Source organism: Labrus bergylta, chromosome 12 (assembly GCF_963930695.1).
Source record: "Labrus bergylta chromosome 12, fLabBer1.1, whole genome shotgun sequence".
In the NCBI taxonomy this organism is placed as follows: domain Eukaryota; kingdom Metazoa; phylum Chordata; class Actinopteri; order Labriformes; family Labridae; genus Labrus; species Labrus bergylta.
In genome coordinates, this window is record NC_089206.1 from 6,020,869 (window position 1) to 6,035,388 (window position 14,520).

General features: G+C 43.4%; 1 protein-coding gene across 4 annotated transcripts in view; it reads left to right on the plus strand.

Moving 5' to 3' along the window:
* Positions 1 to 14,520, plus strand: part of magi3a (membrane associated guanylate kinase, WW and PDZ domain containing 3a) — a 134,578-nt gene that overhangs the window by 104,195 nt on the left and 15,863 nt on the right. For all 4 annotated transcript variants that reach the window (XM_020645969.3, XM_020645970.3, XM_065961380.1 and 1 more), the window contains exons 7-10: positions 1,019 to 1,076; positions 4,206 to 4,312; positions 8,756 to 8,956; positions 12,567 to 13,196. In XM_020645969.3, coding sequence (XP_020501625.2) covers positions 1,019 to 1,076; positions 4,206 to 4,312; positions 8,756 to 8,956; positions 12,567 to 13,196 — 996 coding nt within the window. The remainder of the gene's footprint in view (positions 1 to 1,018; positions 1,077 to 4,205; positions 4,313 to 8,755; positions 8,957 to 12,566; positions 13,197 to 14,520) is intronic.

Genomic DNA, 14,520 nt, shown 5'->3' on the forward strand with positions numbered 1-14,520 from the left:
CATAAATAATTCATCAGTGACATGAAGTCACTTCCCCTGAAGTGAATCTTCCTGAGTTTGACCGGCTGCATTCACACATTGGCTCATCCCAACATCGTGTTAAATTTTACTCGAGGGGCTGGCAGGAAAATAAAGTTAGGGTGACAAATTCATCCGTTTGAGGTGCAGGAGTTTTGTACTTGTGTCAAAACACCACCGGGGTATTTACCGGTACCTGTAATAAAAGCTAAGAGAGCCAGAGAATGTGTTACAATCCAGGACATGCCAAGTTCCAATCCCACAATTTACTTGCCTTTTGTTGGTCTTGGAAATGACCATCAGAGCACGCTGTTACACATCTTCAGCTGGGCAAGTTTGTTAAACTGGATGTTTCAGGCTTCTGGGGCTGAGACAGGCCCAACCACAACATTTACATAAAAACATGTATGTATACATACACATAACATATGCTCATGCTGCCACCATACCTCTCTAAAAAAAAAAAAAGGCTGCTGGCTAACAGACGGGGATCGTACAGCCGAGCAGCCCTGGTCACAGTCACGCCTTTGACACAGCACAAACCTGCTGTCTGCATCCCACCCCTCTCCTCTGCTAATGACATCAGGGACACATGCAGAGAGCTCATCAGTGTAGCATCTCTCAAAAGGCAATTTCCCATGGCCCCTCTTGCGTAAAGATCCCCTCTGAGCCTCATGTGTTGGTTTTTTTTCACACAGCAGCAGCACAAACTCAAGATGTTGCCCACGTACACACGGCTGGTGGAGAAACGTTATTACTTTCCAGCGGAGGCTGTGTAATAACTCAGCGTTTCCTCCTCCTCGGCTGTGTGTGTTGAACTCTAAACACATAGTGACGAAGAAAAAAAAAAAAAAAGCTGGGGCCTCCTGTTCTCCTGTGTGTCGGTTGACATGCTGTGAGGCTGCCAGTCAAAGCACCATGCCTCATTGCATGTGTCCAATTGTCCGTGCAGTGCCTCAGCAGTATCTGAAGTGATTTGCGTCTGCCACTTTCTCCCCAGAGCTGCCCTACGGCTGGGAGAAGATTGAGGACCCCCAGTACGGCACCTACTACGTCGAGTGAGTAAACTTCTCCCTGCGCCTGAAGCGACCTGAGGGGCAACAGCTGTGAATCGTGCTTGATGTAGAGGATATTGCTTACTGCATGCTTAAATTCAGTGTGTGTGTGTGTGTGTGTGTGTGTGTGTGTGTGTGTGTGTGTGTGTGTGTTTGCTGAAGTCACAGTCTAATAGCTCAACCCGGGTTTTCAGTACAGCACACCTGTGTGGGGCCTCTGCAGAGGTCAAAAGGTACAAAGTACAAACACTTAGCTACAACACTTCAGTGGGTTTGTTCTTCTCTCTCAGCTCTTTAATTTGACCGCCCACAATTAAATACTTGTTTATTACTTAAAGCTCCTGTGAGGAGTTTTTAGCTGACAATGAAACAAATAGAAATGTCTCGATATGACCTACAAAAGCAACGAGACAATTCATGACCAGATCGGTTATTTCTCCTCAGTTATTTTTTTAATGTTTGTAAATGTTGTTACAGGGTAGGTGTCTAGACGGGATGATATCAGGACCACTGAAGAAACAGCCTGTTGTACATCTTAAAGTCTTTATATGAGATTTTTTGATCCAGCAGATGTCGCCCTTGAGCACCAGCATGAAACCAAAACAACTCGCGCTGCATTGTTGTGTTAGCATGCTAATGCTAGCAATCTTTATTACGCTCGTATCTTCACACTGCATGTAAATTTACCTGAAATGAGCGTGATCTAGAAACACAGTTAAGCAGTGAGTACAGTATGTTATTCTTCTTTTCTCTAGTCCCTCAATTAAACAACTTTTATACACGAGGGGAGGAGTCAGCCAGCTGTCCTGGCGATGTAAACAAACTGAAGGTGGACTCAGAAAACTCTGAAAGCATCACAGACAGTGGGACTCGGGTGTTACACCCATTGTAGACAGTCATGACTCACAGAGTTATTTTCAGAGGATATACTTGATTTCTACATTTAAGTGTGAAAAATCACATATAAAGACTTTAAACAGCAATTGTTCACAATGAGTGACACATTTGACTGTAAAGCAAAGGCAGCAGGGTGCAATTATTATTTTTGACAAAAGAGTTTTAGAGATTAAGATGGCGCCAAAATGGACAGAGCTGAAAGATCTCACAGGAGCTTTAAGCAACTGAGTTAAGTTTACTCTGCCCCTCCCAACATCAAGGTGTTTTTTAACGGCATGTACAAATCGAAACAAGACGAAGTTAGGACGCTGCAAGAGAAGGGATCTCGACCTTATGAGAGGAGGAGGAGCTTTGAGAAATGCAATGTTCAAGGACTTTTGGCAACTAACAAAGTGGATCAGTCGACCATGCTGACAACGTCTGAGCAGCGAGACGTCACCTACAAAACCGATTTGATCACAGGTTAAAAGATCAAAACCTGCTGGTGGGAATCCCATCAGAAACATTTCAGGTCCCAGTATTCATTTAGTAAGATTTTCCCTCAATTATGGCATCATTTTGTGAAAGTACCCACCTCTTGATAATGATAACTTACTCATATCGTCTGTAAACCATATGACTACATTCCAGACATATCACAGCAGTGTGGAGAGTGTTGAATCTCAGGGGAACTGTGGACTACAGTGTGCTATGGTGGAATATACAATAGCTCATAACAGTTTCCCACAGTCCAGAGGGATGCAATCATGTCAGCACAGACAAACACTGAGCATGTGTTGAAGAGAAAAGACAGCGAGGAACAGACAATAAAGGTTTGGGGGGAAACAAGGGGCGAGATTCCACTCTGATCAAGAGTGTAAACAAGAGCACAATGTTTCATTTTAGTCCCATTACTGTGGACAAAGAGTGCACAGACCTGCATGCAGGGAGGGAGGGAGGGAGGGGGGGTGTTATGCAAGAGGGTCATCAAGGGGGCTGCCTCTCCTCAGTCTCTCTCTCTCTCTCTCTGTCTGCCAATTTTTTTGTCATGAATGAACGACCAAGTGCCACAACGTGACACGACGTCTCATTATTTCCTCCCGAGTGCCAAACAAAACATGAGGTGTGGCAATCAAGGAGCGGAGAGAGGAGAGACGGAGCGCCGCAGAGGAAATGAAAGCGTGGAAATGAAAGGGGAAGGAGGGGAATGTTTATCTCTGCAGACTTAATGGGGAGGGGATCTCTGAGCCTGAGCCTGAGTCATGCACAGCGAGAGAGCAGAGCCCTTTTTTTGTTTGCCTGCACACAAACACACACACACACACACGCACACGCACACGCACTCGCACACAGAAACACATGTAGCATCGGTGTCACAGCATGGGGCTGATTCATCGTGCGGCATCGATGCACTTTGTCTTCCCGAGGTGCCATCATGATCTGGATTTACTGCAGGTTAAAGCTCATTAAGAGGATGAGCAACATGTTCTCCAGGTGGCAGGAAAACATTTCAGCGCACAGGTGTGACCTGTGAGTCATTACCTGTTCTTAAAAATTAAGTTCAGTGCAAATTCCCCCCCAAAATGAAAGCCGCTGATCCGGGATTTGCGAGGCTGTTTATTGTCAGAAGCATTAGAAAAGGCTGGAATCCTCGGGCGTGTAATACTAAAAAAGAGGCACATTGTAATCTACGCCTATCTAGAGTTTATTGAATCTTTTGATCCTGGGATTAAAAAATGCATTGAGCAGATGATAGGATCAAGGCAACGCGGGCTATCACAGCAAAGATTGCGACTGATCCTCTCTATCCTATTCTCTTTGAACTCGCCGGGCAATCAGGCCTTCTTTTTTTTTTTCTTTTTTTTTTATTCCTGAGGTATAGACGTGCTCTGGGTTCATTTGTGTGTGTGTGTGTGTGTGTGTGTGTAACATAGACAGGTTCAGGTTTGTGGTTTCTTAGCGTATTTAAACACGGTGAATGCTATATGACGGGCTGTCTACCCAGCAGATGTAACATGACACCCAGCCCTCATAGTCAAATCACAGGTTTGCATGACAGACAAAGAGCCGTATCAGCAGTGTGGATGAGCTGTGTGTGTGTGTGTGTGAGGCCACAGATGAAAACAAAAGCAGAAACATTAACTGCTACTCAGACTGGGTGTAGTCGACTGATACTGGTGACTGGTTACACAGTCATAGCATGTTTTTTCGCATTATTCAAGTGTATCTAATGTTGTGTTCTTCCTTTCTTTGCAGCCACATCAACCAGAAGACCCAGTTTGAGAATCCAGTTCAGGAAGCTAAGAGGAAAGTGAGCGTCGACATGTCGACTGCAGCTCCACCACCTGTAGCCACACCCTCAGGTAACTGCACCGTCAGCTGAGTATGGTGAAGCAGAACGTGTGTACAGGTGTTATTTTGGAGTTGTTTGAACAGAGTGGGGGTTTACACAGACTGTGTGATGACGCTTTGTGCATGATGTCGACTAATCGCTTTGTTAGGATAGAACATTTGAAACTGTGACTGAGCAGGAATATGAAAGTGAAAGCTGTGTTTACCTGAGTGTTGTTCTTTCCCAAGTGTGATATTTTTTTCTTTGCATTGACTTATGTAGCACACGTTTTATTGTTGCATACTTTATTGCAGCTGTTGCAACCGGCTGTTTCTTTAGGTGTTTAGGTGCAGTATATGCATTAGGAAGACAGCCCCCCCCCCAACACGGTTTTATTGATAACTTCGACTATACTAATCCGAAGTCACTCTGCATACAGAGTTGGGTCATTCTGGTCTTTGCTAATCTGTTATTTTTATGTATTTATATGTGCAGAACTTGCAATAGGGAGTAGGTTCAGTTTGATTCATTTCCCATGGAGACAGGACACAATTTGTTTTTTAAGAACATTTGATAGTTTAATGGTTATAAAACGTTTTTATTTTTTTCACTGTATTTTCATGAGTACTGTGGATTTTCACTGGTCTATGGAAAGTTCTGAAAAAATGTAAGCACAACATCATGGTTTAGGTTGAAGACAGGAAGATGGTCATCAGGGAAAATTGTCAGGAAGTGAGATCATTTGCCCTGAAATGCAGCCCAGAAATTGAAGGAGAGAGCGAGAGGATGCTACATGTAACCCATGACTTTGACTTCATATTTAGATCCTTAGAGTGAAATGGAAATCTTAAATGTATTTATTATAAATGTATCTTAGTTCAGGGTTGCCTGGTAGCATTAAGGCAGTTTGTTGGCCATTCAGTCACTTTGGTCCAGACTGAAATAACTCACCCAAGTTTGGTTTGAGATTAGATTGTGTGCAGACATTATGGTACCAAGATGATGCATCCTAATGACTTAAGTGATCCCCTGACTTTCTTACTCAAACAGGCTGTTTGGAGATTTTCCCCTCATGACATCACAAAGGGCAATAACCCCTCCCCCAGTGGGGTGACACTCCTTTAGCAAGGTGTTTGTTCTGCACTCTGAGTTTGCCTTCTGACCGTAAACTATAGGGCATAGTGCAAGAGCGCCCAAGCCACATCCTCTTCCAGAGAGGGGGCGTGGTCAGACACAGCTCATTTTTATTTAAAGGTACAGACACAGAAACAGCCTGTTCTGAGCAGGGCTGAAATAGAGAGGTTTATAGGCATGATCAAATACAGGATCAGAGTGGATTTAGAACAAGAAACTTCACACACATGTTTTGGGGAGCTCTGAGACTTTTTAAAACTTGTTGAAAAGGAGAATCATATGTCACCTTTAAGTTACAAATTTCCATGAACCTCAGCTGTACTTTGGTGATTTTCTCAATGTATTCTTGGCATGCTACAACCAAAAATTGATGTTGAGTATGGTAGATATTTAACTGTTTAATATCACCTTGTTAGCATTGTGATATTAGCAATTAGCTCAAAGTGCTGCTTTGCTTTAACACAGGCCCACAGAGTCTCCGGCAATACTATAAACTGAGCCTTGTAAGTTTGTTCGTTTTTGTGTTCTTTTCACTCTTTTTATGAAAAGACAACATCATGACACAAAATGCTATTTAAAGATAAATGATGTAAATGGTGGTAATCAGTGTGTAGTGGTCTTAAAGGAGAGGAGGGATTTTAACAGGTTGGCTCAGTGTGCTTTGATGTAGGTCAGTAACTTTTTATGAGTGGCTGCATTTTATCCCCCTTCCCTCCCTACCCATACAACTCAGCTGACAGCATCCCAGTCTCCGTGTTCTCAAAACATCGTCTCTACTGTAGTTTAATAGCGCTATCTTTTTGTTCAGAGACGATGAATCCTGCATAACAAGGTACTCTTTAAGTATTATCCAAATACTGGAGCACTTCATGCCGAGATATCTGTCTTGAAGATGTTCCAACATTTGACAGGCGGCTGATAAACAGCCCATAGCCTCTGAAGCAGTGATATTCAATTTGAATAATGGAGCAGCGCTCGACTGGGCGGCAGAATTCATTTTGACAAGTAGATTATGAAATAAGGAGGGCTCTGAGGTCTCTTTGAAAAATGCTTTTGCCCTAGACAGTCAAAGCGGTTCTAAGATGACTTTAGAACTGAAAGAGAGCGAGAAAGAGGGGGGTTGGCTGTGGTGGAAAAAGAGTTATGATCATAAACTCCATTTCTGATGGGTCATCTGTTCATTTGCCACCTGTGGTAAATCTTACCGCCTGACTGGTTTAATCACCGTCCTCTCAGTCGGGTTAAATGTCTTGCGCATCAAAGCTCTGTGTTTTTGTAAGATGACAAAGAAAGATGGCAGTCTTCTGTGCATTAACAGGCGACACATGAGCAGATTAGCATTCAAACTAGCCTCTGTATTTCAGAATCCCCTCTGACAGGACTGTCTGCCTCCCTCTGCTGCACGCACATTCCACAGCTGAGCCTCTCTGCAGTCTGAGGATGATATTACCTCCATGTCGACCATCGCCTCCAGCTCCGTCTGCCTCCATTGACCCCCCCCCCCCTCCCCCCCGCCCGCCTGCCCCTGTGCCCACTCTGCACCTTCCCAACCTTCTTAATGAGAATTAATGGCTGATGGTCTTTGGTGAGGTGGCATCTAAACACTGTTTTGACAAGGATGGCGAGTCGGACCTCCAAGGCCATCCCCGCAGAGCTCCTGCGCTGGGCCCATAATTACAGCGTTGACGATCCTGTCTGACATTTCATATAATCACTTCACCCCCGAGGATACAGACTGTCCCTTTGTGGCCCACGGCTTAATCAAAAGCGTGTAAACACAACGCTGGTGTGTAGCCCTCTCCCCAGCCAAATCCCACCACTGTCTTTTTTTTTGTTTCACCTCTTGTCAGTGTTGCTTTCATGGCCATCATGGGAAAAAAACAGTGTTGACAGTCTTTTGACATAGTGTGTGCACATGAGAGAGCTTCAATCCTGTCAGAGCGCACACACACAGAACACATGCAGCATACATTGTCATGAGGAATCATGTAGCCGCACCTGCATGCTCACACATGCACAACATAAATCTGCACACGTAATCTTGGAAAATATCTCCCCCGACACAACTTCGATACGGGAATGTCATGTTAATCATACTTTGCATAATCTTTTTTTTTTCCCCCCCCATCAGCGCGGTCACATTTATCTGGCAATTGCAGTGCAATTATGCAAATCACCATCCCATGACACATTGAGAGTGGTGTTGGAGGTGGTGGGGGAAAGGAGGAGTAGTGGGTGTGTGTGTGTGTGGTGTGTGTGTGTTGGTGTGGGGGGGGGGGGGGGGGGGGGGGGGGGGGGGGGGGGGGGCTTTATCTGTACCCATCCCTAATTAGATTGATGTCCCACCATCTATCAGTGTGGGAAACTGCAGGAGAAGAATCCCAGCATGCAGCGACGCCGCGCATAACTCACAGTGTCATACGCTCACACCACAGGGGAGGGGCGGGGGAGGGGCGAGCGAGGGGTTTAAGTTAGACTCTGCCTCTCTCTCTCCTCCTCCGTCAAGGCGAACTCTATTTCTCTCTGTCTCCTTCCATCTCGTCGCTCTTATCTCCCTCTCAGTCCCACACACACAAATGCACACACCGTCTAATATAATTCCTCCACTGTCTTCCTCAAAGTTGCCCCATTTACACAACCTGCAGGCAGCACAAAGGGAATTTGCAATGAAAAGTTTACCTGGGAAATGTCAGACGCATTTCAGGATGTATTTATCACTGCGGTGAAAGGAACGGGTTATTTTGCGGGGCAAAAGAAAGTATAGACTTTATGCAATGACTGGATGTTTATTGGCTTTTTTCAAATAGAGTAGACTTGCAGAATATGTGTGTTTATGTGTGTGTGTTTGTGTGTGTGATTTTATTCTAGTTTGCACTTAAATTATGATGTTCCCACAGTGTTGGGGTAATTACAAGCAGTGAGTGACGTGCTGTCAGACACGCTGTCACAGTGCGAATGTTGTTATGATGGAGACAGATGGCAATTTATGAGCAAGCTTTTTCCGTTTCTCTTCATATCCCGGGCTTATTTTCCCAGACACGTGCACGCCTGCACACCTAATACTCAGTCGCAGCACGCCACACTGTGAACTTTAAAGACGTGCAGCTCTCCTGTATGGAATTAATGCCACTGTGACTCATTTTAAGTTTCATATAAAAGCTAGAAAAAGCTATAAGAGCGTTATTGTTCGACTAGGATTGTGCTATATGTTCTAGCTGAAAAGCAGAAGCAATTTAGTGTGTAGTAATAACTGTAATTAGGTCTTTAAATGTATATATTTCTTCTATATTATATTCACTTCCTCGTGTCAATCTCCTCCCACTCTGTGTCGTCCCTACAGCAGAGGAGCCGAGTCGAGGAGTGCGGGGCTTCACGCGGGATCCGTCTCAGTTGCAGGGCTCCATCCTGCAGACGGCGCTCAGAAAAAGCCCTCAGGGTTTTGGGTTCACCATCATCGGCGGAGACCGAACAGACGAGTTTCTTCAGGTCAAAAACGTCCTTCCAGATGGTCCGGCTGCGCATGACAACAAGATTGCCTCAGGTAGTCTCCCCCCCCCCCCCGCTGACTGTTTATAAAAGAGCTGTCTGGCATCTTGATTGCACTTTGGCTTAGAGGGGTTAAAAGCCATGCTCATGATGCAATGATCATAACGCGAGGAATTGCTCGAAAGAGGAGTTAAAGCCAGGGTATGAAAACTTTGGAGAAAGCATGAAGAGTAAGACAGATTTTTATAGAATGCAAACCGAAATATCCCAAAAAAAACCATCAGGATCTACACGGCATCACCGGAAAGGGCGGGAAATCAGTCCAGCATTAAAATAAAGACTTAAGGAGTTTTACTGGCAGAGACGTTTCTTACAAAACTATTTCACCAGGGCACCGATTACCCCAGTGGTTATGTCGTGCTCCCCCATGTGCAGAGGCTATAGACCAGTGGGTTTGAATCCAGCCTTAGCCTTTTTGCTAATTCCCTACTCTCTCCTCCCGACATTTCTCCCTCTCTTTTCAGCTATCCTTACTAATGAGGGCGAAAATGTTCCCCTTTCCTCACTCCAAGTATCTGCGACCTCCCCCCCCCCCCCCCCCCCCCCCCCAGTGCCCCTCTGGCAACTACCCTTTGAAAAACACTGTAATAAAGTCTCCCTATCTGGTGTTTTATGATTTTTCTCTGCTCATAGCAAGGGCTTTATGTGTTCCTTTCTATATTGCAAAACCATGGCTGGCCTTCATTGCCATTTCTTTGCAACCAACTCCCACTGGTAGACAGGTTTGTGTTTTGAATTTGGTCTGGATGATATGACTGAGCTGGAATCATATAACTGCTCACATGGAAGTGATTTATTGATTCAACACAAATCGCTTCTAAAATAAACTGCCAGCACTCTTTTACGACTCGTCCAAACGAGTGCAGAATCCAGCGTCACATTCACAAATCTCACTGTTTGCACGGTGCGTATGGCTGCAAACAGTGACACTTGGCTTGGCATCTGCATCCGTCCCTGTGCATAATACAGTTTCTATGTACCCTGAGTACACACAAACAAACACATTTGGAGCAAAAAAAAAAAGCAAACAGGCACTTCACCCCTGAATGTCACATTGCTTGATGGAGCAAGGGGGCGAATGTTTGTAGACAGTGTTTGGAAGGAGAATCTCTAAAAATAGGAAAACTACCATCAATAGCCAATAACATGTTCTGTTTATGGTTTACACACCTAGATTTTATATGCAGTCATATATAAGAGATTTAATAGGCCCTTTAGAGTGCCATTCTTTGCCCAGCTGGAGGATGACGTGCATATGTTTATTTATGAATAATGTGCATTATGCTTTCGCCTGCAGCACAGACACGTTCGCTGCATTCATCGCACGAGCTGGATCAGTTAAATTCCCTTTTTATGGTACATATAAAACATTTATATTGTACATATAAATGCTGTGATCAACATGCACGGGGATTACAGTACATTTTGTAGTGAAGCTCCTCACGATTCACATTACAGTTATATTGACTGTATTAAATACTCTCAGAGCGGCTGCAGAGAATCAACCTGAAAGCAGAACAGAGAGAGTCTTTATTTTCAGTGTTTCATTTCCCTCGTGAAAATGAGAGATTGATTTAACTAAGAACAAGTTTAATTAATGTCATGAGGGTCATAATGGCAAACACTGAGGAGTAACATGTTTCTTTTCTGATTTAATACTTTCTGACTACTGGCCCCGGAGACTTCATTTACATCCATGTACCTCTATAATTGTATGGCTTCTTGGTTATAAGATAAGTCATTAGAGTGATGTGTAGTGGGAGCTGAACAGGAACCACAATAGGGCTGTGAGAGCTCATTTTGAGAGTGCAACCTTAGTTGTGTTTTGCTATGAACGGGTATTGATTGTGTAGGTGGGCTGAATCCTCCTCTGGGCTTCTGGCCAAGCAGCCAGTCAGCAGTTCTGCCGACCGTGCAGGCGTATATATCTCAGCCAGGCGAAGGGGGTGATGAGAGCAACTCTACTTACAGGAAGATGAAAGGAGGGAGAGGAGAACAGCATGCCAGTCTTCTTATTCTCCTGCTTGCTCTCTACATTCTCATTTACATCTTTCCATTTTCTGTAGCATTGAAGGAAGAAACGTAGATTTGTCCTTGATAATACAGTCATCATTTGAATCACTGATTAACTTACGTCAGTGTCTTTGCTGTTATTGTACTGCTTTGTGTGAAAGTGGTATTTGCGGAAGCCCTGAAAGGACATGCATCCTTACATTTTATTTTACTCTACTTTTCTGTGATTTCTGGTTATTTTCTCGAGATCTTAATTTATTTATCTCGTTATCTCCAGATAACTCCAGTGGTTTCAATCTATAACGGGTTAACTTCAGCTGTTTGCTCGGCGATCACAAGAAATTAACTCATTGTTACTAGAAGACCAGTGATGTTAAGAAGAGATTAAGAAATGAGTGAAGATTCCAAGAAAACAGCAGAAATGTTCTCGTTATCAAGGGAAGTTTATCGATGTATATCCACTTGGGGCTTTGGTAGTTATGACTGTAATATGTGTTTGTTTTAATGATAACTATGTTTATAGCGCCTTTATAAGCAGGGTTTGCAAAGTTCCCATGACAAAAGCGAAAAAGTTGGATTTTCAACAACAACAGAAACCCAAAACAATCATCCAATTAAATTCAAGAAATATCAACATGTATTAACATAAAGTAAATCAAATAGACAGAAGATTTAAGAATGCAGCAGAGTTAACACAGGGAAGACAAAAGAGGACGAAGAAGAAGTCTTTTCATTAAGAACAACTCATGAATAAAACTTTATAGAAATTATGAAGAAATGTAAAAAGAGAAAAAGAAATGCAAAGATGACATCATACTAATTAAAGTGAAAGTTATTTTTAAGAAGTTATTTATAAGATGAAGGCAAACCCCAAACTTAAGCTTTTAAGATTTTTGGAACAACCAGAAGACTTCACCTCACGATATAAGGACAGTTCTCTGGGCTAACCCTAACCCAGAAAAGCTTTAAAAGTCATCAGTTAAATCCTAAAAAATATTCTTTATATAATAGGTAGCCAACTGAAAGGTACGACGGAGGATTAGGGCCACGTTAAAATGTATTTATTTATTTTACTTTTGAGATTTTTGTTGTAAATTTATGAGATTAAACTTGTAAATTTACGAGAATAAAGTTGTAAATTTACGAGCATAAACTCAGAAATTCATGAGATTAAACTCGTAAATTTACGACTTTATTTTCGTAAATTTACGAGTTTAATCTCATGAATTTAAAACAAAAATCTTGAAATTAAAATAAATAAATACATTTACAGTACAATACAATACAGTAAATTTACGAGAATAAAGTCGTAAATGTACGAGAATAAAGTCGTAAATTTACGAGAATAAAGTCGTAAATTTACAAGATTAAAGTCGTAAATTTACGACTTTATTCTCGAAATTTACGACTTTATTCTCGTAAATGTACAACTTTATTCTCGAAATTTAATTAATTAATTTTTTTAACGTGGCCCTAATCCTCTGTCGTAGAAAGGAGCAACGATTCGGGAGATTTGATGATTTCTGATTAAACAGGATAGAAATAGTAGAAGCTGACAAAAGTCATTATGTCAAAACTCTTTTTCTCAATAGGCGATGTTATTGTCGACATCAACGGATCCTGCGTGCTGGGGAAAACCCATGCTGATGTGGTCCAGATGTTCCAGTCCATCCCCATAAACCAGTATGTGGACTTGGTCCTGTGTCGGGGCTACCCGCTGCCCGAGGACTCCAGCAGCAGCGAGGAGGCCAAGGACACCTCCCCTTCCCCCTCCACCTCCACCCCACAGGAGCCCAACTACACAGCTCTAGACGGAGGAACCATCTCCAGACAGTCTGCCGCAGCGGCGCCCATGATCAACGGAGGACGCCACCACCACCACCACCACCACCACCACCATCACCAACACCAACAACACCACCACCACGCTGCTCACACGCCAAACCAAGACAGCCCCGACCCCACTCTGCTGCAGCCAGAGCTGATAAGCGTGCCCCTGGTTAAAGGTCCCGGAGGGTTTGGTTTTGCCATCGCAGACTGCCCCCTGGGTCAGAAGGTGAAGATGATCCTGGACGCTCAGTGGTGCCGAGGCCTGTTGAAGGGCGACGTCATCAAGGAGATCAACAGACAGAACGTGCAGACTTTGAGCCACACGCAGGTGGTGGACATCCTCAAAGACCTTCCTGTGGGCAGCGAAGTCAACGTGCTGGTGCTCAGAGGAGGTGAGTCGGCAGAGATAAGAGGTCATGTAGCTTGAAGTACAAAATGAGCTCTTTGTGAAAACCATTTCTGATACTTAGACTTTAGCATATATCGATAATGATCATCCCTCTTATAGGCTACCAGTGTGATAGCCTATGGAAATATTTTAGTAATCTCTTAGACGCAAACAAAAATAGACTTGATTTGATTGATGTCATTGTTGTTGGTCCGGCTTTCTACACTGACGGAATCCAACCTAACGTTACCTGCAGCTCTGTTCCCTACTATCGTATCGTATCACATCATATCAAGTAACCCTGCTATTCCCACCACTACCAGATACTGCAATTTATGCTCATATAAAAACATTCTTGATATCAATATCCAAAAACACTCTAGCTGCAGGTAAGCCTGCAACAGTGAAACAATCCTTAAAAGCATGTCACAGCTGGCAGGGCTACAGTTCTAGTGTTGTTAAAATGCTGCTGTCGATACTAATCTACTCTGTTATAGTCCAGACAGCTCACAGGTGTTGTTGCCCAGAGATAGTCTGGAGGTTCAGTCCCCACACTTCTACATTTATTTTAATCCACACACTGCTTTGCTCGTAGTCTGTCGCTCTTACAATCCCTTTCATGTGATGAGTCCTGCTTGTGTTTAAAATAACTTCTGTTAGAGAGGAGACATTATTGTTAAACCAGTGTTTAACAAAGCAAGATTTTATGAACGATGTACAATTTTTAAATTTGTAAGTACCATGATGGATTTTGGTAAACGGTGTAGCCCGGACACTAAGATCCTCCCAATGTTAAATAAAGCAATTTCACGCTCTGGTCCACAACAACTCTGCATCATCTGCCGTGCACCTTTCCCAAAAAAAAAAAAAAGGAGGAAGTCGTGCTTAGTCACATGTTGAAGGCGCAGAGAGATGGCAGTGGCAGTGATTCATTGACTGCTTAGAGAGAAGGAGAAGGAGAGAGAGGGAGCATGGTGGGTAATCATTGCCCTTCTTCTTACTTCAGGCTCTCACTTATTTGAAGGGCTTGTTCCTTTTTTCGCCCCGTGCTGCAGTGCAGTAGCCTAGATTCCAGAAATCAGGGTTGCACCCACATATCAGATGTGCTCAGCTGGGCTCTGCTCTCGGCTCCAGGGGCTTGTCCTGTGTGTGTGTGTGTGTGTGTGTGTGTGTGTCTGTCCTGCTGTTATTAACTTTGGCCCATTTTTATTTATCTATTTTTTTTGCCATCCCTTTTTTTTGGATAGTAAATGTGTATAGCAGAAAGTGAGCGTGTCTGCTTTAACAAAACAATTTAAAAAAAAAAAGGGGCAGGAGATCACAGCTTT